Source organism: Biomphalaria glabrata, chromosome 16 (assembly GCF_947242115.1).
Source record: "Biomphalaria glabrata chromosome 16, xgBioGlab47.1, whole genome shotgun sequence".
NCBI lineage: Eukaryota > Metazoa > Mollusca > Gastropoda > Planorbidae > Biomphalaria > Biomphalaria glabrata.
This window is the reverse complement of record NC_074726.1, coordinates 3,353,994-3,381,484: the sequence shown is the minus strand read 5'-3', so window position 1 is coordinate 3,381,484 and position 27,491 is coordinate 3,353,994. Positions and strand designations below refer to the sequence as shown.

The 27,491-nt window shown below is 37.6% G+C and overlaps 2 protein-coding genes across 9 annotated transcripts in view; both read right to left on the bottom strand.

Moving 5' to 3' along the window:
* Positions 1-4,723: 4,723 nt before the first annotated feature.
* Positions 4,724-9,964, bottom strand: LOC129923508 (uncharacterized). Its single transcript, XM_056014795.1, has 2 exons — positions 9,120-9,964; positions 4,724-8,511 (listed from the first exon to the last, which is right to left on the bottom strand). Exon 2 carries the CDS (start codon positions 7,621-7,623, stop codon positions 5,467-5,469), a length of 2,157 nt encoding a protein of 718 aa, XP_055870770.1. The 5' UTR covers positions 7,624-8,511; positions 9,120-9,964; the 3' UTR covers positions 4,724-5,466.
* Positions 9,965-11,409: 1,445 nt separating this feature from the next.
* LOC106057074 (uncharacterized) overlaps positions 11,410-27,491 on the bottom strand; it is a 35,034-nt gene continuing 18,952 nt past the window's right edge. Inside the window, exons 9-17 of one of the 8 annotated variants that reach the window (XM_056014258.1) lie at positions 25,549-25,590; positions 25,409-25,450; positions 25,269-25,310; positions 25,129-25,170; positions 21,299-21,361; positions 19,970-20,035; positions 19,817-19,882; positions 15,452-15,502; positions 11,410-15,192 (exon numbers count right to left, since the gene is read on the bottom strand). In XM_056014258.1, the coding sequence (XP_055870233.1) occupies positions 14,228-15,192; positions 15,452-15,502; positions 19,817-19,882; positions 19,970-20,035; positions 21,299-21,361; positions 25,129-25,170; positions 25,269-25,310; positions 25,409-25,450; positions 25,549-25,590 (1,379 nt within the window). In that variant the 3' untranslated portion in view covers positions 11,410-14,227. The remainder of the gene's footprint in view (positions 15,193-15,451; positions 15,503-19,816; positions 19,883-19,969; positions 20,036-21,298; positions 21,362-25,128; positions 25,171-25,268; positions 25,311-25,408; positions 25,451-25,548; positions 25,591-27,491) is intronic. The other 7 variants (XM_056014262.1, XM_056014259.1, XM_056014261.1 and 4 more) reach the window with 7 other exon arrangements.

Below are 27,491 nucleotides of genomic sequence, written 5' to 3'. Positions count from 1 at the left end.
TACGCTTAATGAATATAAGGAGATGCTGTGGCTGAGGGGTGAAGCACTTGGAATCGAAAGTATAAAAATATAAAAACTGTCTTTGTAACCTTTTTCTTATTTATCTAATCTTATATATTACAGACGTTACTTCAAAAAAAAAAGGTTATTACGTCCTACGCATTTCATGTGTCAATCTAGTCATGCATGCTAATCAATGACTTAAACTCTGCCAAGTCGCTGGTCTTTCTGGCTGATTCAGGCTACCCATTCCATTCTAATGGCACTGGGGAAGAATAAGCATTTATAATAGTAATAGGGAGGCCCACATGTAAACACTTGTCCATACATTCTTTTCTTCCCGCGGATTGAAATTTCTTTTACAGAATGTAATTTTGAGCATCACTTTTCTCCCCTCCCCCCACTAACAATGCTGCTCCTCGAATAGTTTTATACTCTCTGACCATTCCTCTGCTTTCAGTTCTTAATCGAGATTTTTGAAAGGTAGTGGTCCCTTTATAATTATATTATTGCATCCAGCAATTTGTAAAGATCACATTTAGTATATTAAATATTTTTCTAATGAACTGAATAGCCAAAGATTGCATGTAAGGCTATTGAATCGCTAAGTATATAGGTAGTAGAGATAATTAACCACATTCATCTTCATATTGGGTTCAGAGTCTTCTGTGTAAATAAGCTTGTTCTCTAGAGGCTTTACTTGTTTTTGCGAACTTTTATTTTATATGTTTAGTTTTTTACACTTGTTTTTTTTATTTAAGATAAGAGAAAAGATATTTTTTATGGATCCAATCAAATGGAAATTCAATTTGGTTACAATTGACCTCCTCTGCGTAAATATTGTAACAATTACAATATTGATGCAAATACGAACAACATAAGGTTGTACCTGCCCAGTAAGGATGGAGGCCGTGGGTTGCAGAACATCCTCCAATTGTGTAAAACGCAAGTTTCAAAAATACGATCAAAACTGCACGACTCTTGCAATGAACTAGTCTCCTTTTCACGCAAATGCGACTCCGAAGCGACCCTTCTGAACATGATTTTAATGTCGGTTTGGAAGTCTTAGGAATGGGATTCGCCAATAGGAAGAAAAAATTCCCGGCTTTATTAGATGGGCAACAGGGTTGAAACAAGGCTGCTTTCTTAGCATGGCTCAAAACAGGTCATCTCACACCCTGAAACTGAAGGCTTTGTAACAACAATAGAGGACAGAGAAATATTTACGAAAAGCATATCCTAAAACTCAATAGTGTTGACAAATGCCGAAGTGTGAAAATGTGAGTCAATTGAACACATAATGGCAGGATGTTCAGCCCTAGCAGAATCTGCTTCCTAGATTGCTATAACCAAGTTGCAAAGTTAATACACCAGCACTTGGCTTTGACATATAATTAGATCGAGAAGGATACTTTTCCTTACTACAAATACTCACCACAAGAGGTTTTCGAGTCTACTGCTCATCTGCTGTACTGGGATAGACCTAGTTGACCGACAAAACGGTCGTTTTTAATCGACCTGATCGGCTGCTCATGGATAAAAAAGAAAAAGCCGCTACCATTTTTGACATCGCCTTACAACTATCTCATAATATAAGAAAAACTGAGTTGGGAAAACAACGAACATATGGGAACATAGGCTTGGAGATTAAGCGTTTATGACCGTTATCTAAAATAACAATATACCCTATAGTTATATTAACCGAAGGGGGGTAATATAAACTGAACTTACAAATACCTTCCTAGAAACTTTCTCGTTGCCTGTCATAGGGTGGTACTGCTGCAGATCTCCTACATCACCAAAAAATTGCCCAGTGGAAACTGATAAAGCGACTACGATGAATTTTGTTTCCCTTTAACAGACCTTGACCCTGGCATCGCCAGATAATAAAATACTCGTTTGTTTCTAACATGATAATTATAAAAATACTTTTAATGATAATTAATAATAATAATTTTATTTATAGAGCGCTGTTAACAAACAAAATATAGGCTCAAGGCGCTGTGATAACATTACAAACATAAACACGAGAGCTAAAATGCCAAAGAAATATTAAAAAAAAAGTTTTAATTGGATAGGTCCTAATGTTCTTTTTGTAGTCTAACATGTTGTCTGTCTGAGATCAATGGGGAGTTTGTTTCAAACCTTGTGTCGGCGCACTGAAAAAGCCCGCAGCCCGTAGCTTTTGAAGAAAAAAAGCGGTACAACTAAAAGCTTTTAGTCCATTGAGCTCAGGGCTTTTTGAGGGACATATGGAGTGATCAGTTCGCTAAGGTACAAGGGCATCTCATTGTTATAGATACACTAGTGACAAAGTGTGGCCACCTTGTATCATCTCTACTCTCGTCTAGGCCATAAGAAACCAACCAGCTTCCTCTGGGCGTTTCGGTTCTGTGAAAGTCTCTTCAACTGTCCCCATGTCTTGCCCATCTGCTTAGCCTCTGCTTCCATATCGCGGCGCCATGTCCTGGGCCTTCTCCACTTCCGCTTTCCTTGGTGGCTGGGTTCCAGGTCAGGGCTTGCCTTGTTATGTTGGATGTAGGCTTGCGAAGGTTGTGACCTATCCTTCTCCAGCATCTCTTAAGGATATCTACTTGGTTTGGACGTTCCATGTACCGATGGTGATGGTTGTCCTGATAAAGATGATGGTGTTCAGACTGTCGGCTTCCTGATGGCTTTTAACGACATGCATTATACATCTTTTAGCTAGAGGTGCACGTTCTTCCAGGTCCGTGACTTCTGCTTTTTTGTGTTTCTGTAATGGTTTTTCTACAGTGTAGGTTAGCTAGCTAGTCTTTTTGCAATCCTAAACATATACACACACAACAACAGATAATTAGTTCTTTCTACGGGCAATAGTCGTGCGCATGTGGAGTTGCTTATTTGCTAGGTGTGTTTCTTTTGTGCACCATAATCGTTTGTGCACTGTTTCTAGGGATGCGCTATGGTGGCGTCATTGCTTCTTTTTGTTTTGCTTGGGGAGCAGATTCATGGCTAGAGCTTTCTGTTGTTTTTTTTTTCACCAGTATTGGATAAGTTAGGTTATTATAATTTCTTCGTTATTTCGTAGCTCTTAAAGTCGTTGGACTTATAATCCTGTGACTGCTGGTCAAATAGAATGCATATGGAATGCTTGTGTAGCAGATTTTAGGCTGGAGCTTTCTGTTTGTTCTTATTTCCCCAGTATTGGGGACTCAGGCTTGGAGATTCACTCTGCTGAAGTCAAGCCTGTTCTGTAGATGCATGGATCCTACTTGGCTATTATACATGTCATTGGGTTTATGGGCATCTGTGACAAGTCGGATTAAGATATTGGCCGTTTTGGGTGTCTAGGGGATTTTTATGGTTTGAGAATCCTTACTTGCACATATAAACTACAAGCACAGCGTTATAATGCAGGCAACAAATGCTATGTTTAGATGTAAAATTATGTACAGTTTATTATACAAAGGATAATTAAAAGGTAAAATGCTGTACAGATGCCAGAATGGGATCTAGCGTATTTACATTAGGAGACTATCATCATCAGATATTAGAACCAAGTGGTCTGAGTGTCATTAGGCTGGTTGCTTAGCTTTTGGTCCTTGTGCTGCACTGGTGAGACGGGTGTGGCTGGTACTGATGCTGTCTGCTGGTGGGCTGGCGTAGTGGATCCAGGCTCCGTGTGCAGTCCAACTTGTATGGTTGCAGAGCTAAGCTGCGTCTACCAATCAGTTAAGCCAGTGACGAGTCTGTGGCTAGCGTTGTTACTTGGACTCTTGAAGGATGAGTAGGTCTGATGTCTACAGATCTGGTGCCAGCAAATCTGCTATCAGCTTTAGGTTGCTAAGATTTCAGGCGGGTGTAGCCTATAGATAAAAGCTGCAACGATATGATGTATGCGTTGGTTTAGCCATAATGATAACACTGGGAGGTAGATGCCTTTCCGTGAAGGACATCTTCAGACTGATGTATAGAAACTATAAGCTAGTTTCATAATTATCAAAGGGACCTAACAAATGAATATAGTGTCCCATCAAGGGAGATAACAATAATAATGGGGACTCCCATAAAGGGAAATAACAAACAGTAACAAGTGATATATGATAAGTTATATAAGTGACGCTCACCAATCACGGTGAATAGCAAGTACATGCATCACTAAGATCAATGAGATGAAAGGGGAAGGGGAGATCAACGTCTGATACTCGCCCGTGCTCTCACATAAGTAAACATAGAGCATAAGTAAATACATACTAAGTACTAAGACATGTTTACATAAATGTTTGAATAATTCCCTGCCAAGGAATTAATCAATGATACTGTGCTGAAGGCTCGTGCTGAGCGCTAATATATCAGAGTTAAATTAATGACAGTTAAAGAGCTAAATACATCTGGTAAGAATTGGTAATAAATTCTAGTCCAAATGGCTTGAACATTTAGCCATAAAGGTCATGATATAAAATATAAGTATACAGTAATGTACTTACATCATCCATGATAAGAATGCACAAATATATACACAAATAATGTAGTAATAAATGCACATATATATATATATATATATATATACATTACTAAGTAAAATGGTTCACAAGCACTTAACTAAGTTACATACCACCAATCCAAAGTGAATTAAGGGAATGAAAATAGTCTAGAGCTCAAGCAAGAGTTAGATGTGCTCCCTGTGGGCTCTCCAGCGTGAATGAGATCGGACGATGAAGTTTGTCCATATACACGTGGATAAAAGGGGGGGGGGGGGTGAGTGGCGGGAGATAAGTGCAAAGGTGGTCTAGACTATCTGGCGTCTTTGACAAAGAGATCCTCGCTTGACCGTGACGGCGTTTCCGGGAGATAGACATTGCGCGAAGGCGCGAGTTGAAAGTCCAGGAAATCATCCCAGGTGGTCAGGTGGATTATGAAGGGGAGATTATCGGAGCTCGGTACAAAATCAAGGGAGATTATACCTTGATAATGGCTAGTGCTAGACGAATAGCGTTGCCCGAGGCGTTAAGTTGAATGGGTACTTTGAAGTGACCAGCCGCTCCCAACAAGGGGGGGGGGGGTCAACGGATGTTTGCCAAGATAGGAAAAGGGGAGCGTACTCTTGTCAAGAGTCTAGTGTGGCACGTGTCAAGGTGGGGATAGTGAAATGTGACATCGCTGCCAAAGGGGGTGGGGTTGGATTGGAGGGGTGGTGGCTGTGTTTTTAGCGCTTGATTGGCTAAATTAATAAAATTGATGATTAATAGCGAGTAAATAAATTAATTAAATGCTTAGACCTGAGTGATATCTTGAGTGAGCTAAAACGGTTCGTCACAACCCTCCCTGCGTAAGATAGATCTTTGTTAAAAGATCTATAAAGTGCTAACGTTGATATCACTCAAGTTTCGTCTACTGTCGGTCGTAGCATTTAAGAAAATTTTCCCAGTAGTTAAGAGGTTGCCGAGGTCCAGATGGGTGTCCGTCCTAAGGGTCCGCTTTCGCCTATGTTCTGTCCGCAGGCGGATTGCCACGTGGAAGGGGCAATTCTGGAAACCTGGGAAATAGGCCGGGTGAATAGGACTGGGTACATCTCCTTCTTGGGGCAGACCAGTAAGTGGGATGGGTGTTATGGCGGAGTGCCCAATGCGCGTATGTTGGACGGGGCTTATCTCTGAAGCCATAGTAAGGCGTTTCTTCGTGAGTGCGATTAATCGGCTTACCTCTAGTTTTCCAGACACGGTCAATGTCAGGGAAGAGTGGCCTTAAAGTGTGGGTGGAGCCGTGATGAGGCCCACTTTCATGAGAGTTCACTTTCCTCTGTGACTTCCTGGCAGGATCAGTGCCAGGGATGAGCGGTTTGATAGCTGAAGAGCGGGAGTTACAAGGACTCTCACGAGTGTAGGTATTTCGCTTACCTCGTGACTTCCTAGCAGTGCCAGTGCCAGGGTGGAACGGCTTGAGCTTGGCTGAAGAGCCAGTAAAGGGTTTGTTAGAGTGGCGACCAGGGCTTCCAACCGGCTGGTTGCTGCCACGTTTCTGCTTTGTCATTCTACCGACAGGCAGAGAGAAGTATGGTTTATTGACAACTCCTAGAGGTATGTACCTGGAGCCTAGAACAAAGTCGTATACTGGCGAGTCCATGACTACTGCATCAATGGTGCCATGTACATACTTGCATTCTACGTGGACCCGAGCGATAGGATACACCTTCGGAGGAATGCCACGATCTAGAGATTGAACCGTCACTGATCCACCAGTGAGATCCGATGGGTCGACCAGTGCTTTGCTGATGACAGAGCTCACCTCACATCCGGAATCGAATAGTGCCTGGACAGGAGATCCGTTAATCAGAATAATCTCTACCCCAGGGGGTGATACGATGGGGTGAGGCGGTATCGGTTGGGTAAGGCCACAAGCAGTGGGTTCAGGGGCCACGGTCAGCGCTGATATGACGTAATAGTCCTCCTCCTCCTCATCAAGAGGCGATGGCTGATTATGCAAAGAGGGTTCAGGGAGCTCAGTCATGGCTGACACAGTACGTGGGGCCTGATGCTGTCGATTGGGCCTGTGATCACTCGTGCTGTTCCGGTCACGGTGATGGTTATTGGTCTGGCCATGTCGAGGCGGGTGGCTTCGTCTGTCGTAGCTAGTAGGCGTGGCTGGTCGTTGGATTGGTGCTTTTTGGTGATGAGGTTTAGTAAACGGAGAGGGTTGGCTAGAAGGAGCGTGTTTGTTGGAAGAAGTGGGCTGGTCCTCTGGTTTGTCCGAGGCTGAGGTCTTGCTTTTGATGTCCTTAACGTCTTTGCGGGCAGTCGCGTACCGGTCTGCAGCTGAAGCTATGTCGGCTGGTGTAGCGGCTTGCTGCTCCCTTACAAAGATTTTGACATCGTTAGGCATGCACTCCAGCAACTGCTCTGCGAGTATGAGGCTCACTAGGCCGTCCAAAGTCTCTGGCAGTTCGCTAAGAGTGTGCCACCTCTTCAGGTATTTGTCTAACCTGTCGCAGAGATTACCGTAGGTCTCTCGGCGCTCTAGGCGGGATGTCCTGAATTTCTTTTGGTAAGCCTCGGCAGTCAGCTCGAATTGGACGAGTAGCGCCTGTTTGAGGGCTGCGTAGTCTTCTCGCTGGCCGGAGGGAAGTTTAGAGTAAACTTCGCAGGCTTTGCCTCGGAGGCATTGGGATAGCTGGAAGCACCATTTCTCCTCTGGCAGACCGTAGTAGCTCGCAACTTCTTCAAAACGGACAAGATAAACTTCGATGTTCTCTGTCTTGTCGTCGAAGTGCTCCATTGGCATGTGGGGTAGGCCGTTTGAGGAACTTTGCTGGGAGGCAGGGCTAACCGGGCGAGATCCGGAGGAAGCTTGACTGGCGGTTCCGTTCTCTTTCTCCGCGGTTATCCTTTCTCTCTCAGTTATTTGTTTTTCCCTTTCTCGCTCCGTGATTTCCTTTTCTTTAGCTATAGCTATAGCTACTTCAGCTTCCCTTTTCTCTCTTTCCATAGCTATTTCATGTTCCCTTTTCTTCTCCTTCTCCATTTCTGCCCTCACATATTCTTTCTGCTTTGCCTCATCGTCATATATGACGGCCGCGAGTTCTCTGAGTTCAGCTATTTTTTGTTTCATGTCAGAGTCCGCTTTAGAGCGTGTGCCACTGGCCATGGTGGTGAGGGGTGCTAGGATGGTGAGGGTGGGTGATGAAGGGGAAAGGCGGAAGGTAGAGTAAGAGGTGGAGACGATGATGGAGCTGCTGAAAGCAATTACTTAAGAGTTACAGGAAAGGTGGTATTAACCTTTGTTTGGTGCTTAAGAACCTGTAAATGAAGTACAATCACAGCAATACAAAATTAGAACAATAAAATAGCTCTGAATGACAATCTATAGTCTTGTGCTCTAACAATGATGATAGTTAAAATACTGGGGAGTTGCCTGCTGTGCTTGCAGTATTAGTTGGGTAAATCCCGGACGAGGCTCGCCATTGTGACAAGTCGGATTAAGATATTGGCCGTTTTGGGTGTCTAGGGGATTTTTATGGTTTGAGAATCCTTACTTGCACATATAAACTACAAGCACAGCGTTATAATGCAGGCAACAAATGCTATGTTTAGATGTAAAATTATGTACAGTTTATTATACAAAGGATAATTAAAAGGTAAAATGCTGTACAGATGCCAGAATGGGATCTAGCGTATTTACATTAGGAGACTATCATCATCAGATATTAGAACCAAGTGGTCTGAGTGTCATTAGGCTGGTTGCTTAGCTTTTGGTCCTTGTGCTGCACTGGTGAGACGGGTGTGGCTGGTACTGATGCTGTCTGCTGGTGGGCTGGCGTAGTGGATCCAGGCTCCGTGTGCAGTCCAACTTGTATGGTTGCAGAGCTAAGCTGCGTCTACCAATCAGTTAAGCCAGTGACGAGTCTGTGGCTAGCGTTGTTACTTGGACTCTTGAAGGATGAGTAGGTCTGATGTCTACAGATCTGGTGCCAGCAAATCTGCTATCAGCTTTAGGTTGCTAAGATTTCAGGCGGGTGTAGCCTATAGATAAAAGCTGCAACGATATGATGTATGCGTTGGTTTAGCCATAATGATAACACTGGGAGGTAGATGCCTTTCCGTGAAGGACATCTTCAGACTGATGTATAGAAACTATAAGCTAGTTTCATAATTATCAAAGGGACCTAACAAATGAATATAGTGTCCCATCAAGGGAGATAACAATAATAATGGGGACTCCCATAAAGGGAAATAACAAACAGTAACAAGTGATATATGATAAGTTATATAAGTGACGCTCACCAATCACGGTGAATAGCAAGTACATGCATCACTAAGATCAATGAGATGAAAGGGGAAGGGGAGATCAACGTCTGATACTCGCCCGTGCTCTCACATAAGTAAACATAGAGCATAAGTAAATACATACTAAGTACTAAGACATGTTTACATAAATGTTTGAATAATTCCCTGCCAAGGAATTAATCAATGATACTGTGCTGAAGGCTCGTGCTGAGCGCTAATATATCAGAGTTAAATTAATGACAGTTAAAGAGCTAAATACATCTGGTAAGAATTGGTAATAAATTCTAGTCCAAATGGCTTGAACATTTAGCCATAAAGGTCATGATATAAAATATAAGTATACAGTAATGTACTTACATCATCCATGATAAGAATGCACAAATATATACACAAATAATGTAGTAATAAATGCACATATATATATATATATATATATATATATACATTACTAAGTAAAATGGTTCACAAGCACTTAACTAAGTTACATACCACCAATCCAAAGTGAATTAAGGGAATGAAAATAGTCTAGAGCTCAAGCAAGAGTTAGATGTGCTCCCTGTGGGCTCTCCAGCGTGAATGAGATCGGACGATGAAGTTTGTCCATATACACGTGGATAAAAGGGGGGGGGGGGTGAGTGGCGGGAGATAAGTGCAAAGGTGGTCTAGACTATCTGGCGTCTTTGACAAAGAGATCCTCGCTTGACCGTGACGGCGTTTCCGGGAGATAGACATTGCGCGAAGGCGCGAGTTGAAAGTCCAGGAAATCATCCCAGGTGGTCAGGTGGATTATGAAGGGGAGATTATCGGAGCTCGGTACAAAATCAAGGGAGATTATACCTTGATAATGGCTAGTGCTAGACGAATAGCGTTGCCCGAGGCGTTAAGTTGAATGGGTACTTTGAAGTGACCAGCCGCTCCCAACAAGGGGGGGGGTCAACGGATGTTTGCCAAGATAGGAAAAGGGGAGCGTACTCTTGTCAAGAGTCTAGTGTGGCACGTGTCAAGGTGGGGATAGTGAAATGTGACATCGCTGCCAAAGGGGGTGGGGTTGGATTGGAGGGGTGGTGGCTGTGTTTTTAGCGCTTGATTGGCTAAATTAATAAAATTGATGATTAATAGCGAGTAAATAAATTAATTAAATGCTTAGACCTGAGTGATATCTTGAGTGAGCTAAAACGGTTCGTCACAGCATCGCAAGCCCAGGTTCTTCATTGCACTGTAACTAAGGTGTGCTTACTTGTTGACTATATCTATGTTGCATAATTTCACCAAACTTAGGAGCTTTGATCTAGTGTTTATTATTATGTATAACAGTATAATTATCATTTACGTCATATGTTATCATTAAACCTTTGTTATTTAAACTCTTGTTGTTAACTAATTTACGTTAACATATCGCCATTACTTGTTCTGTTATAATTTCTAAATATATTAACTGATAGACTGTCGGGGCAGACGAGCCATGGCTAAAAACAGTTTTTTTTAATGCCACAAGAGCTTTAACTGTAATTATAAAATAACTTTATTATAATCGAAATTTTCTAACCTCCCATAACAACTTTTCTCTCCCTCTCTCCAAACGGATGCTAAGCAAAAACCCTGTAACCGCTTTTTAAAAGCATTTATAAAAAGAAAGGGATCAGCCTGAATACGAATTCATGGATTACGCCTCCTTAAGCAGACGCACTAACCTTTCTGCTAACAAGGTGACTGTTGATTATTTGATTGTTGATTGTTTATTTCAATTTTACATTAAAGCGGTGACGTATAAATGGGACTAATTCAGTTTATACCACCCCTTCAGTCAAGTTGAATCTCTTTCCCTTGTTTGAGATACCAAACAATATAATAAATTGACAACAGTTTATTAACTAACTGTTGTTTTTTTAAATTGATTCTTGTGTTGTACCTCTAGCAAGCCTAGTCAAAAGTGTATACATCTCCCTTGCCGAGTCAAAGGTGTATACCTCTCCCATGTCTAAAAATTCTATACATCAACCATGCCTAGTCAAAAGTGTACACCTCTGTCATGGCTTTTCAAAAGTGTATATCTATGTCATGGCTTTTCAAACGTGTATACCTCCGTCATGGCTTTTCAAAAGTGTATACCTCTGTCATGGCTTTTCAAAAGTGTATACCTCTGTCATGGCTTTTCAAAAGTGTATACCTCTGTCATGGCTTTTCAAAAGTGTATACCTCTGTCATGGCTTTTCAAAAGTGTATACCTCTGTCATGGCTTTTCAAAAGTGTATACCTCTGTCATGGCTTTTCAAAAGTGTATACCTCTGTCATGGCTTTTCAAAAGTGTATACCTCTGTCATGGCTTTTCAAAAGTGTATGTCTCTCAGGTACAAAGAAAAGAGAGTTTCTTTCAATCTTTCAAACCTACATGTTTGCGTCCTGTAACGTAACATTTAGCACCAATGTTAGTACTACAGACTCATAAAGGTTAGAATTACATATATGCAACGATTAGCATTATAGACACGCAAAGATTAGCTTCAGATAACATAATTTTTTAGCACTATAGTCAAGTAGTGCTTAACACTTTACATGTAACCTTTAGCTCTATAAACAGCACCTTTAAGAAGTAACAGTTAGCATTTAGACACCAAACAAAAAAAATCAATAACCAAAAGTGAATTACTCATTGATTAAATTTTTTTCTTGATTCTATGTGTTGTCTGGTAAAATAAATAATTGTGCACAATTTCAGCTGGATCCGAGATTTTGGTGTATAATCGTTTTACTGGATAGATTGAGTTGATATAAGCTTTGTAAAAAAAAAAAAAAAAAAAAAAAAAAAGCAAAATGCCCAGTCTTCCATTGCTCCTTGTCTTTCACTTCCTCCCTCTCTCTCTTTCTCTCTCTCTCTCTTTTAATTGCTAGTCACATTCGCAAAATAATATAAAATACAAATATTTTATCTAAGGTATAATGACTTGCTAGATGTAGAGAAAAAGTTAAAGCTGTTAACGCGAAATAAATACAAATCATAGTTTATGATATAATAATAATGACATGAAATGTATTCAATAAGTACAAAAATATTGAGAAAAAAAAATCTGACTCGCTGACTAAAATATAAATACTGTTTAGTAAAGGATGTGATTGAAATGTAACAGATGAAATGATCAGACAATCGCCTTCACGAGGGACTTCTGTAGGGGGAGTTGTGTGCAGGAAAGAGCTCCCAGGGAGGTCAATACAAGCGCTATAAAGACACTCTCAAGAGCTCCTTCAAGGAATGCGATATCGACATCAACGGCTGGGAAGCACTAGCTCTCGATCGCTCCTCATGACCTGAAGCTGTGGGTCTCGTAGTCTCAACATTTGAAGCAAGAAGAGTGGCAAAAGAGCGCCGAACCAACAAAAAGCTGAGAGAAGAAGCAGGCCTATCTGCAGCTGACCTAACCCACCCATGCCGCATATGCGGCCGGATTTTTAAAGCGAGGATTGGACTATTAAGCCATTATAGAGTCAATAGGAAATGAGAAATGTGCTCATCTACAACCACGAAGGTGGATATATATATATATATATATATATATATATATATATATATATATATATATATATATATATATATATATATATATATATATATATATATATATATATATATCTGTGGCATTTTACGTCTCGAGAGACGATCTTTTCCCTTTGCAACTTCTTGTGTGACTAAAGAGGCCAATCCTTGATACACAGCTGCGATCGCAGGTTGGGCATATATAATCATCAGGCGCCGTTGCATTTTCACCCTTCTTTCTGCTTCTTTTGTGTATGACATCTGCAATCTGTGACCCTTCCTTTATGCTCTCTCTCCATGTGGATCTGTCCAGTGCCACCTCTTCCCAGTTGCCAGTGTCGATTTTGAAGAGCTTCATGTCGCGTTTGCATACATCCGTATAACGTAAAAGTGGGCGACCAGCGGCTCTCCTGCCTTCTATTAGATCGCCATACAGGGTGTCCTGTGGAAGTCGACCTACTGGCATTCTACGAACGTGGCCAAGCCAGCCAAGGCGTCTGCTGCTGATAACAGAGCGGATGTCCTTGCATCCTGCTCTATGTAGCACTTCCTCATTGGTTATCTTATCTTGCCACCTTATTTTAAAGATCCGCCTTAGGCATCGGAGGTGGAAGACATTCAGCTTTTTTTCCTGCCATGAGTAGGTTGACCATGTTTCACTTCCGTACAGCAAGGTGCTCAACACACAGGTCCGGTAGACTAGGGCTTTAGTACTGTTAGTCAGCAATATGTTGTCCCAGACTCTTTTCTGCAACCGTGACATGGTGGCCATTGCCTTGGCTATCCTGTTGTTTATGTCTTTATCCAGTAGAGTGTTGTTGGATATGATGGAGCCAAGGTAACAAAAGTGATCAATAATTTCTATTGGTTGGCCATTAATGCTTACTTGAGGTGCAGTGTTTGTGTTTTGGACAAGTATCTTAGTCTTGCTTTGACTGATGTTTAAGCCGAACTTCTGGCAAGCAGCAGATAGTTTGTCAACCATGGACTGTAGCTGAATATCAGAATCAGCCACAATAGCTGCATCATCAGCATACAGGAGTTCCCTGACGAGTAGCTTCCTAACCTTGGTTTTTGCCCTTGGTTGACAATATATATATATATATATATATATATATATATATATATATATATATATATATATATATATATATATATATATATATATATATATATATATACATGAAAAAATAGAAATGCCATGTAGTGCTCTTAGTTCATAAATATTTTTTAAATCTTAATATTTCCAAAGAGGCATCGGTAGAGAATGAAAAAAAAAATGGCCCACTGACTATAAACAATATTTTTAGCAATAAATAAAGGTTGTATTCATAAGAATTGACCATCCAGAGATTAAAATAAAAAATTAGTTTTAAATAATTTTTCATTTTTCAAACATTTAAGAAGTGATAGGATCAAATGCATAAACTTAGTTATGGGTTTAGAAATGTTCATTATTAGCAACCATTAAAACGTATAGATTAGCTCATAAAAACGTCACAATACATTGAAGCCATACCCTTTAAGGCAAAAAAATGTTTCTTGAATGTAAAAATTAAAATATCTATTCGACATATTTTCCTTATATTCATATCATACAATTGTACTTTTTTTTTCCACTGGAGTGAAAATGTAACATTGTTCTCACCCTTAGAAAGATACCAACAACAGAGTTAGACAGGTCTTAGAGTGGAACTGGAAACCTCAGAGAACAAGACGTAGAGGAAGACCAAAAAGAACGTGGCGAAGCAGTATACTAGATAAAGCTGAGAGGACAGGAAAGAGCTGGGAAGCCATTAAATACTAGTAAGAGACCGTGAGATTGGTGTGTTTTTACTGAGGCCCAATGCTCTATGTTTCATGAGGAATGCAAAGAAATGATGACGATGAAAAATATGATAATAGAATAAAAAAGTGGTTGCTTGTATCCTACTGTTCAAACCTCATCATTCACATTGAAATCTGGAATCAAAACATAAGCCCCTTTACTACCTTTAAAGATTGGATTATCATATTCTATTATTTTCTCAGAGCTCTCCACATTAGGAGTCAAAGATTTACCAAGTGAAATGTGTTTTCTTAATCCGTTAGGATGAAAAACTATGACTGTAAGTCTTTCATTTTCCCACTTCACAGTGTTGGCGTATTTGTCAAAAGCGTTTTCCCAACTTTGTTCAAACTTGTCCAACATTCCTTCAAGTGTTCTTACAAGCCCGACATCACAAGTCACACAGAGAAACATACAAACATCTTTCTTTAAATCTCTCAGGACTATTCTGTCACCTCGGGCAGATTTCAATTGGTCCATTCGTTCATCGTCGTCATAAAAAAATGTGCAGACGAAATGTTTGGCGTCATCGTCGTCGTACATTAACTTAGCAGACGTCAACACTCGTATTTCTCCCCATTCTTGACATTTTTTATGACATGGACATGGACCGTAGTCTGCTTCTGTACGAATAAATACATCATCAACTTTACCACTTCCCAACAAATGAGATGAAGAAGTGATGTCAGAAGTGTTCACATCCATTTGGCTATCTATCAACGTTGAAGAGCTGCCTGGCTTCATGAATGATGCACTTTTCACTTCACTGTAGCTAACTCCTGGCACTGTCTTTGTATCAATCGGCTTTGAATGTAACATTAATGCTTGAGCTGAATAATCCCAAAACTGTTTTCTTTTATAGTCCACATCTTTAACTTCAATTTTAACTGATATATCAGCTAGAGACTTAATTAGGCTCAACATTTCAACATCTTGATAACACGGAGGTAGATGTGTCAACAAAAAATCTTTTACAGGAACACATTTCTGGTGGCTTGATGTATTATCATTTTGTCCAAGAGGTAATCTCTCTTTAGAATATTCAACATCTCTTCTGGGATCTTCCATTGTTTCTAAGAAGAAATACAATGCACACAAAAAAATAAAATAAAATGTGTAGTTTTGAAACGAGCATTTAAAGAATCATGTAAAGAAAATAATGTAATTTTTTTTTCTTTTTCCCTTACAAATAATATACACATTAGATCTCAAATTATTTGCTAATGTAAAACAATTTCTTTTCTAACTATAAAGTATAGTAAGGAACATGATGTATCAACATATCATAAGAGTCTATTTTAGCTAGGTAATTATAACTTGCATTCCTTTTACCTTTTTCAGGCCATCTATACTTTTCTTTAATTTGAAATGTCGAAAGGTTGGCTAAACGAAAAGTAGAGGTATACATTATAAGGAAACTATTTTATGTGGTTTATAGTGTTGTGGGCTAATCTAATCTGACTTCGACTATGTAACAATTATTACTTAACATTAGCCACAGAACATTACAAGTTGAATATAATTCAGTTCTATAAAATGATACTTTATTTACCACTGGGAAATCCGTCCAGTCTTCCTAAAACGTTGCTATATCTAATTACTATTCAACTGCTATTCGAAACACAACCTACTTCAAACATAACGCCATGTTGGTCTCTTGTTTGCCTAAGTCTACTACGTCATTAGTCTGTCTTACTATGTCATTACTTTTACCGTCGCTAAAACTATACACAATATATTTAACTAACCAAAACTAACATACTCTCTAAAATAGTACATTACAACAGTATCATAGAATAGATAATTAATGTTATAAATCGAAAAATATTTTAAAAATGTTTAATGTTATAATATTTTTAGCACTTAAAAGTAAGTAACACAAAAGTTCACAAAAAAAAAATTAATTATCTAATGATGCAAGCTCTGGTCCCAAAGCCAGGTGTAGACTATGTTTCCATGACAAGTGACCCAAAAAAACTGCCAGTCAGTTTTATTTTTATAGTGAACAAGAATTTCAAAAATTGAAAATCAAAAGCTTCGTTTTCAGGATTAAGAACTTAAAAACTTATAAATATTAAGTCAATATCTTTTGTGATATCCCTTATTAATAAAACAGAATCGCCAGGTTTGAACTTCATGACTCCAAACGTTTGTAATTAATAGGTTCTTTTACATTCAGTATGGGCACACCTCCTTTGTCTAGGATCTATGGGCAGGATTTCTGACCGGTCATCACATTAGCCATACTAAAGCGGAGATAGCATCACTTCCTTATCTCATTATCTTATATTTTCCTTGACTTACTACATGATTGAGCAATCGTATATTTTCTGAGCCAGCTATTACTTCCGTCCCAGCAGTATATAAGCTTCAAACTTCTTCAATCTTAGTTCTCACAGTTGCAGTGGCGTAGCTAGCCATGTGCGAGTGGTGCGGGCCTCACGGGGCATCAAGTGGTGAGGGGCATTAAACTAAGGATACATTTTCTCAATAAAGTCAACACACTGTACATACATGAATAAAGACAAACTACAGAATTTCACATTTTTGCTACAAATTAATTTACTTTGCTAATTTTGTTAATCTCCAGTGTTCTTTTTTAAATTAAACGTAAGCTGTTAACCAGGTTGAATCAAGTTGACTAGATTTGTTTAAGTCTCTGAAGGCAACGCACTTTTACACGCTCACGCACATTTTGTTACTCCATTGTTCAGTACGCTGGTTTCATCTCGATCTAGAGCTAATAAATAAATGCCTTAGACTCTAGAATACTAAAATCTGGCACTTCATGGGCATCGCGAAAAAGTTGACGAAGAATGACAAAGACTAAATCTAGGTCGTTTCTAGGGGTTTATGAAATTACTACCCAAGTTCCATGCCCTCTTGTGAGAACATGTGCTCCGAACCACGATTAGTTCCAGACCAAATACTTAAACAAATACAAAAGAAACTTATTGTAATATTGGGTGATAATGAGCCCAATATTTTCCTGAAATCACAAAACTGGATCATTTTCTCCAAATGTTGAAGTTACGTTGCCATGGATAATGACGGGGTACAAATTCTGTAGTATGTCATTGACATCACGTTAATTCATTGTCTGCTTGAACCATTCTCTGAGTTCGGCTGGAATTCGAGCTGAAGCTGAAATCTTTTCAGTAACATTATTTGTTACACCGTTTACACACCTTGTTATCGACTTCAGCCACACCGCTAGGATGTCCTCAGCAAAATAACAGAAACTAGCCTTAAGCGCTTGGTTAAAACGCGCTGGTCGAAAAAAAAAAGTCATTTCGCTGTTTTATTTCGTTGGTCTTTTTTATAAGGGAGGGGGGCATCATGAGGAGCTGCCGCACAGGGCATCGTGTACCCTAGCTACGCCACTGCACAGTTGTTGTTGTTTTTATGTGGTTTGTTACATGTTTCTTTTTTTGGAGAAAATACAATGCAAGTTTCTTTTCAAAAAAACGTCTTGAAAATATATTTTAGCTCTCAAAGTCTAGGAAAATTGGTAGAGCCTTTTTAGAGATCCGTGTCCGTTGAAATAGGCAGTGTTGACCAGCCACGCACATTTTTAAATCTGATAAAAGCAATCGTAAAAATTGCAGCATTTTATTTTTGTTGGCCTCTTTCAGACGTAGAGCGACTATAATTCATCTCAAACACTTTTTCATGTGACTGTGGAACTCTATTTTTTTTTTATTGAAAGACATTCCCGTCCACATACATGGTAGGTTTAAGTTAAAGTGGCTTTCACTTTGGTAGTAGAGGAGTTGGCCATTTTTCGTATGGCACGCTTTTCTACCAGAATTAAGAACAATGTTTTTTCACTGTCCATTTGTCTATAGCTTTCTTGGTCGCCGTCTCTATGTCTTCCCAAAGGTCAGTATTAATGTTCACTGTTATTAGGTCCCGTTTTATTACGATTGTGCTCCATCTAGCGAACATGTCTGAGCCAGCGCAGGCGGCGTTGTCTGAGGACTGTGACAATGCTGGGAAGACCTGTTCGCGCAAGCATCTCAGTATTGAACACTGTCACTAGCCGTGATTTTCAAAATCCATCGGAGGCCCAAGTGGAATAAGTTAAGTTTACTCTCTTGCTTTGCGTTGGAAATCCATGACTCACTGCCGGTCTGTACTCAGAACACCTGCCTTGTAAACCTCCATTTAGGTCCACTCAAGTAGGCAGTGTCCACCACCCACGCATTATTGTTAAGCTGTTAAAATGGAAGCAGTTTATGTTTATCCTTGTTGATACGTGTTATATTTGAGTTATGGCCCTTGTTGTGAACTGTGTTTCTCAAGATGGCATCATAAAAAAACTCTTCTATTTAAAGTTAAAAAGTCTACGGCCCAATTCTTGCATTTCTTATTGATGTATTCAACAAGACGTAAAAATCTGTCTAGAAGTTGATCAACTAAATATATTCTCTGATTCTCTTCAGCTTGCACTGCGCATTGTTTCAAGCATGTACGCACTTCAACTGCTCTCTTCTAAAAACTCGCCAATATAAGCAAAATTTAAGTTGTATGCAGAGTACAAAAAAAAGTTGCATTTCCTTAAAACATAAATTTAATGCTGTTGGGGATAAGATTATATACCTAAGTTTATTGAAAAATATCTTAAAAAGGTGCATTGTATTAAAATAAATGTTAACTTTTCAATGTAAGTTCTAGTTCTTTTTCTACACAAAAGAAAACAAATATAAATGATAAAATCTCAACGCTTGTATCTGTCAATCCACAGTTTTTTTCTTAAATGTCATCATTTTATTACATGTTTTTAAGAATACATATAGACTGTTGTAATTTTGTAAAACGATTAGAAATACATTGTTTTCTTTTATGTATACCTCTAAATAACGTATAGGCTTTTGGATATCTTAAACAAGAAAAACATTATTAAAAATACTTTTGTAAGAAACAAAGATAAAGTGGAATTGTATCAATTAGTTTGGATCAGTGATGTAATTATGATTTGTATTGACTTATGTCTTTCTCTCCTAAACGTTGATTTGACCCCTTAAATTAAATTTGGTTTTAGATAGTATAATTTGTGTTATATAAAAAGAGCATGCATTCTCCTATTGCTCTATACGAAAGCTAACGTTTTCAGTCTATAAATAAAAATAGTTTTGAAGTATAATCACAACAGGGTAGAATGTACAATGTAAAATGAAAAATTCTGTCAGAACGTGGAAAAATAAGTATGTGGATGAAGAGTTCATCATAACAAATATGTGCGATTAGAAATTATTTTTTACCAATTGTTTTGGTTTAGTTTTAACTTTTTCAATCAATGTGTTATGATCCTATCACCTGTCTGGACCAATTAGGAAAGAGGATGGAAGATAAATGTATCTTGGTGAATATTTACAGGGTCGTTTCTTCAATCTCCCCAAAAAATGCTCACTAAGGGTTCCAGTAGAGAGTCTTCAAAGGAATTAATTCAAATTATACTAACCAATTCTATTAAGTTCGATTGATTTCTTTCCCTTGTTCAAGATACCAAACAAACTAATTAATTACCAATAGTTAATTAACTAATTGATTAATTTTTTTTATCTTGTCTTGTCAGGTTAAAGAAATGACTTTGCAAAATATCAGCTTGAAAGGGATTGGGTGTGGGAAAAATTACGTGTACAAACTTTTTGACAGACAGACAGACAAATTTATATAAGATATTCAAATACTTGCCCAATTTATCAAGTAATTGTTTATTTTCTTGTCTTAGTTTTTCTATTGCATCTTCATGTTCTTTTACTAAAAAAAAAAGCAACAAAAGAAAATTTACTTATCTTTTTCAAACCTTTTTCAAACAAAGTTTATATAAGATTTTCAAATACTTGCCCAATTTATCATGTAATTGTTTGTTTTCTTGTCTTATTTTTTCTATTACATCTTCATGTTCTTTTACTAAAAAAAAAAAAGCAACAAAAGAAAATTTACTTATCTTTTTCAAACCTAACTTAATAAACACAACAAAACAAATGAAGGGGTAATGTGAAAGACGCGCGAAAAATATCTTTCAGATAACCCTCCCCCCACTGGTCCACAAGAAAAAAATAAATATAGGAACATAGCGCTTTAAGCATGCAACAAGGATGGCTGCTAAGTGTGCACGCTCGACTGTCGTTCGCACTTCTCGATAGTCTAAGGATTGTTTAGACTAGATTATCTTCAACTCTGAAGGAACATCCGAAATATGTAAAACATTGTACAAATTGCGCTATAAAAAAAACATTAAAAACATTTCCTATCAAATTCATCAGTTGTAGGACTAGAGCTAGTAAAAGGAAAGAAAATCTTTTCTTAATTAAGGTCCAAAATTTATTACACATTGGTTTGTGTAGTGGCGTACCTTTCGTTTGAGAAGGATTTATGTTAGTTTCGATAAGTCTCAATTAATCTATATTTTTGTTGTTTTCTAACGGCTGTCTGTCTGTAGGTCTGTGAAGTCTGTAATAGACACACTAAAACAGCATGAGTCTCAATTAACACATTGATTTTATTAGTCTCTATTCAGCTTCTTTACTCTAGCCACTTGTTATGAATCTGTCTTTTACACACAGTCCTGACACACTGCTGTTCACTCAACCATGTGCAATGAATTTCTACTTGTCATTTCATACATAGGCACACACACTGCACTACCAGCCACTCAAAACACATTCACTTCAACTTATATTCACAAAGTCTAGATAGAAAAAAAATAGAAAAGTTATAGAATAGTCTATATCTAACTTTATGTGGTGACACAAATAGTTATTTTTTAAATCTCGGTAACATCAAATTTGTGTTGCAAATTTTAAAAAAAAAAGTTTGTTTTATCTAAAGTGCAAACTTTTTGCATTTATTTTAATATCGGAAACGATAAAATACAAATATTGCCCACAAAAAAAAATATTAGAAAAAACATGACACATAATATATAATAATAGCAGAGCTAAGGTACCAAGATTATAAAGAGAAGAAGGTGAAGATATTATTGCGAAACATAGGCCAAGACGAGATTCGAACCACCGATGTGGCGCCATCGCAATGAATGAATAGAGAGAAGTCTGCAACAAAGAACTATTGCAGCGAACAACCCAAAAGACATTTTTAGTTTTTGTGTACAGATCTAGTTAACGTAGGGATTCTCCATTTAGGAGTATTACCGTATCTTAAAATACTTGCCCAATTTATCTTGTAGCTCCTTTTCTTGTCTCTGTTTTTCTATTGTAACTGCCCGTTCTTGTACTAAACAGAAAAAAAAAGTATACACATTTATTGTATTTGTTAAACACAAGACATATGTGAACATTGTGACGATTACTGTTTTAATGCAAATTTTAGTGTCGATTTTATGTTTAATATTGTGTTCACATTACATTTGTTTTTTTTTTCTTTGGCACAGACAGAATCACTTTTGGGGGAAATATAAAATGTTTAAAAGCACACTGAAGAAACGTCTGTGTTCTTTTTTTGATTCTCAATTCAGCATTAACGTGACATACAATTCTTGCAAATTCACAGTAATAAACCCACAAAATAAGGTTCCTTATTTACACTGTAGTTATACTTACAACTTTCACCCTCACCTATCCCTTGGTCTTTTGGTCCGTTGGGGCACCACACAAGATCTGTTCACCCTCATTTTCCGTTGCTCTCTGTTTTTTTTGCCTTGGATAGAATTTCATTCACTTACAGGCCTGTGCATTCGTTGATCGCTTTCTCTGTCTTCCTCTTCTTCTTCTTCCTGGTAGTGTTACAACTTTATATTGATACAATTTGATACTGATGCAACTGAACTTTCTATCTTTGACTCTATAACAACTCGTAGACAAAGATATTGTAAAGCTGACAGGCTCCATGGATTGTGTCAGCTTTGTTGTGAAAATCATAAGTAGCTAGCTAAATGTTCCTCAATACTAACCATTGTACATTGCAATATAATAAAATCTCCTCATGTGTAGGTATTGACTAGCAGCAGAGGTGGCCTTAACAGTGGGCGGGGCCCTGGGCGAATGTCATCTGCGGGGTCCTTAGCCGTAAGATTAGTCAATATATATCGTTCCAAGTCACGCCAACCTTTTCGTCCGCCTCCAACGCATAAGGCCTTATTTTTGTTACAAAACATGCAACCATGCGTAAGTACTGTACTATTGGCCTTTAGCTACGTAAACTGATACGTCCACAATACGCAATGTAAAAGACGTCTCTGTGGCTAACATCAAGCGTGCAGTCGAGGATGACGGGAAAATCTGCCATTGAGTTTATAAGGTCGTTTTGAATCCTATATCCGAGGTGCTGGTCGTGTTACTGCGTAAGCTGCATTGTTAGGTCGAATTTGTCACGCATCTCAACCAAGTCTAAAAACTGACTGGCGCATAAAGTATCTCTGTTCTTTTACGAAATGCGCTGTGTTTTGTGTGTGTGTGTGTTTGTTTTTTTTTAACGGCCCCTGAAAAGGGAAAAGACTATTAGTTTTGAGTGGTCTGTCTGTCTGTCCGCCCGTCCCGTTTAGATCTCGTAAACTAGAAAATATAATGAAAATCCGACATCATGATATTTTAGACCATTCAAAGTAATGATGTAACGGCTTCTTTTTTTCTTTTCTAAAAGCGAAAAATTGAATTTTTAAAATCAACTATGCAAGCAGTTGTTTTTTTATAAAAATAGACAATTTTTGCAACTGTTTAGTAATAATAGTAACAAACTTCGATCTTATACCAAAGACTAAAGACTATTTTTTTTTCCTAGTAAGTTGATAGGCGCTATAGCTCTTGGATCCAATTGGCATGGATTGAACCCAGGACCATTGAGACGACCGTACGTTCATATTTTTGGCCCGTTAATTTGAGTACCTCTTTTACTTATCCGCTCCCCCCTCCCACCAACAACAAAAAGTTAGTGCTTCGTACACATTTACGTACTTTCTACATTTCTCTTTGTATTTTTTCTCTAATTAATAAGAAATATCATTGCGGTTTATTAATTGTAATCCTTTATTTGACCACTTTTAAATATACAAATAGATCAAAATTTATTTTTTCAATGCTCTTAGGATTTAGTTGTTTGTTTTTTTTTTACAGTTTTACAAAATAGCATTACTTGCTCTCTCTCTCTCTCTCTCTCTCTTTCTTTCTCTCTCTCTCTCTCTCTTTCCCTCTCTCTCTCTCAAAAAAATAATAGGGACGCAAATCTATCATATTAAAGATATTAGTTTTTTTACTTTTTTAAAAAAAATTTAGACCGCGTCTAAAAGGAAGCGAAACTGACGTGAAAAGTGTTGAGATTGTATTCAATGAAAAAAAAGATTAAACGCTTAAAAGCTGCAGTATGTTGTCTATTTGTTGACATATCAGTATATTATTTTATTATTTGGGTGTGCCTGTAACCTTTTTAAGAAGTACGGTAAATGTTGAGTGTACAACTTCTGACCGTAGCATGTTTGAATGTTTGTAGGCATTTTATAGGTGGTTATGTTTATATAAATCTAAAGTAAAGTTAGTAAAGTTCCCCTCAGAGGCGCCCAAGGATCCCGAAATAAAAATCGCAGTCTTCGAACCCGGGAACCCCTGTTCAGAAGCCAAGCGCTTTACCGCTCAGCCATCGCGCCTACATATATATAATATAATATATATCATATATAAAAATAAGGCTATGTATATCATATTTATGAATATATAAATATATACTATGTGCATTTCATTTCTATGTACGTATTCTTCATGATACCAAATTATAGAAGTGTTATGACAATCACAAAATCTATAGCTTACATTTGAGCTTTAAAAAAATTTATATATATATATATATATATTGTAATAACTTATAGGGACGAGGCACATATATGTTTATTTACACGACATCACAAGTTCACAAAACATCATCTTTCTTAGGCACAGTCTTTTCACTTCGGCTCTCAACTTGGGCGGAAATCGTTCTCCCTTCTCTTCCTAATGTTGACATCCTTCTCAGTCTAGTTTATCACAGTGCGGACCTTCTAGCTTAGATGTCGGTGCGCATGGCGGAGTTATAACAATATATATATATCATATATATATGTAGTGGAGTGGATATCTTTTTAGAAAACACCGGCCACCCCGATATCCACGTGACCCTTCACCCTAGATGGCACCTTGTGTCCGCGCATGACAAGGCAGACCAACGTGGGCACTGTCCATTCGACCGGCATCTCTTATCGCTGTAGTGTCCGTATGTTACTGGACCTACGTCGTCTCCACTCCCCGTTTGTGTCTGGTTCTACACCATGTGTTTATGTATGGCTGCAGGTAATTGCATTTTACTTTTTTATGTTATATTGTAATTTTATTTAGTAGTCTATATAGAATATCGCTACCCCCGGATTTCGTCCATATTGTTGGACTATCGTTATTTTTAGGAAACCAGTATGTAAATGTTTCCATTTGTTGAATTGTGTACCTTTGGTATACCATACGAATTAGATCATATATAGAATGTTAAATGTCCATCTTGTTAATCTAATTCTACAACCAGTGTGGCTTTTATGAACCAGTTGTTCTATTTAATTGTTATTGTCTTTTATTTTTATAATGTTTCGGGTGTTCCATATCTCTCTTGTGTTTGTATAAGAGATGGTTGGTTTACACTATATGATTTTCTTTTCGTTTTTTGTTAAGATTTAGTATTTAGACTTTGATGTTGTGTGTACAACTTGGTCTAACCATTTAGGCTTATTAATTATGTTAGGTTAATGCTCATTTGTTTTTATGTTTGCCTTTGGCAGGTCTTTAGTATATAATAAACAGTTTCGAATCGTCCTACGAGTTGCCTTCATCATTTAGTTTGTTCTGTGCCAAACCCACCACACACATATATATATATATATATATATATATATATATATATATATATATATATATATATATATATATATATATATATGCGAGTGTGTGTGTGTGTCTTGTCTCAAAAGCCATAAAGACTTTTTAAATATTATTAAATATATTATACTGCATATATAGTCGATGTATATTTACCTCTCTCTTCTTTAAGAATACGTATCTCATTCATTGCTTTATCTAAGAAATATAAGAAATTTGTTACATTATAATTGTTAACATATAATCTAACAGTAGTACAAACTATCATACTGCATATATAGTCGATGTATATTTACCTCTCTCTTCTTTAAGAATACGTGTCTCATTCATTGCTTTATCTAAGAAATATAAGAAATTTGTTACATTATAATTGTTAACATATAATCTAACAGTAGTACAAACTATCATACTGCATATATAGTCGATGTATATTTACCTCTCTCTTCTTTAAGAATACGTGTCTCATTCATTGCTTTATCTAAGAAATATAAGAAATTTGTTACATTATAATTGTTAACATATAATCTAACAGTAGTACAAACAATCATACTGCATAGATAGTCGATGTATATTTACCTCTCTCTTCTTTAAGAATACGTGTCTCATTCATTGCTTTATCTAAGAAATATAAGAATATTGTTACATTATAATTGTTAACATATAATATAACAGTTATACAAACAAAATACAAAAATACTTTTTAATAAAAATAATAAATGTATTTATAAAACACTGTTAACAAACAAAATGTAGGCTCAAGTCGCTGTAATAACATTACTAGCATAAGCACAAGAGCTAAAATGACAATCTAATCTAAAAAAAGTTTTAAATAGATAGGTCTTAATGCTCTTCTTGAAAGTAGTGTAGCATGTTGTCTATCTGAGATCAATGGGGAGTGAGTTCCAAACCTTTGGTCCGTGCACTGAAAAAGCCCGCAGCCCGTAGCTTTTGAGGGAGAAACGTGGCACCACTATAAGCGTTGAGTCCATTGAGCGCAGGGCTCTCTGATGGACATATGGAGTGAACAGTTCACTAAGGTACAAGGGCATTTATTTATTATAGATACACTGATTACAAAAGGTAGCCACCTTGTAGTTGATTCTCGCTTTCACGGGAAGCCAATGGAGCGTGCGCAAGAGCGTAGTAGCAGAATCTCGTCTTGTTTTTCTAACTACTATTCGTGCGGCGTTGTTCTGTATACGTTGCGGTTTGGCTATTTTGTCATCAGGTATACCTGCTAGCACGGCGTTGCAGTAGTCAAGGCAGGAGAGTATACAACAAAGCTTACACTAAGTGTATCAATTAGTTTGGATCAGTCGTATAATTAAATTCGTAATAGCTCTAGACTATCAATAGTTAATCTGTGCGGTTACAAATATTTTTTAAAAATTGTTTTTGTTTATCGCAATGGCATGCTTTTAGAGTTCTCAATACACTATGGATCCTATCACTTGTCTGGATCAGTTGGAAAGGGGTGGTGGGAGAAAAAATATATATTTTTTTTTAGGGAACGACCTGAATTCGAACTTATGGGCTAAAGCATTCTCAGGCTTCTCAAGCCAACGCGGTGACCATTCTGCTAGAGAAATGTCTATGAACAAGGAAGATTATATATATAATATAATGTATAATTTTATATCATATATAATAAGGCTTGTCTTCGAGTCCGAAGATTAGTGAGGAATGCAGTATTTCCCCGTGGCTGCGCAGCCGCAGTTGTGACCTACATATTTTGCCACATCCAGAGCAAGCATAACCATTGCCCGCAGGTGCTCGATTTACATTTTCTTTTCGCCGTCTGCATTTGCCCTGTTATTTCTATTTCCTCTTGGTATTCACTAAGCCTCAGACGACAAAAGGGGTCTAGTTATGCTCATACCACCACTTAAGTCTAGTATTATTTCTTTCCCTTGTTTGAGATACCAAACAGAATATTTTATGCCAATAGTTAATTCACGAATATATTAATTTTAAAATTGATTCTGGTGTTGTCAGGTAAAAGAAATAATAGTTCGAACTTTCAGCTTGATTCGAGATTGGGTGTGGAAGAAATAACGAGTACAAACTTTTTTCCAGACAGACAGACAGATTTAGTTGATATAAGCTTTGTAAAAAGCTTTTTAAAAAAATTGCTTTCAATACAAGTCCGGAGATTAATTAGGAGTGCAGTATTTCACGTAGCTACGGCTGCGACCTACATATTTTGCCACATCCAGCGCTGACATAAACCTTTTGCGGAATAAAACCTATTCAGATTATTTTTTCGTCATCTACATTTGTCCTCGGCAGTGACTTTTTGGTCTCGAATGTGTATACCGTAGCGTAGCTATATATAGTGCGGCTCTCGTAAGTTTAAAAGTGAAGCGTTGATATATTTTGGGAAAGAGTTCAAAAGTAGATTTAATTACTTTCTGTACAGAAGACATGTCTCAAGTCCATTTAGAAGGGTTGAGAGAACCACTGCTTCGTAGACACAGATTTATGTAGGTAGGGGAAGTGATTTTTTTTCCGCCACACTC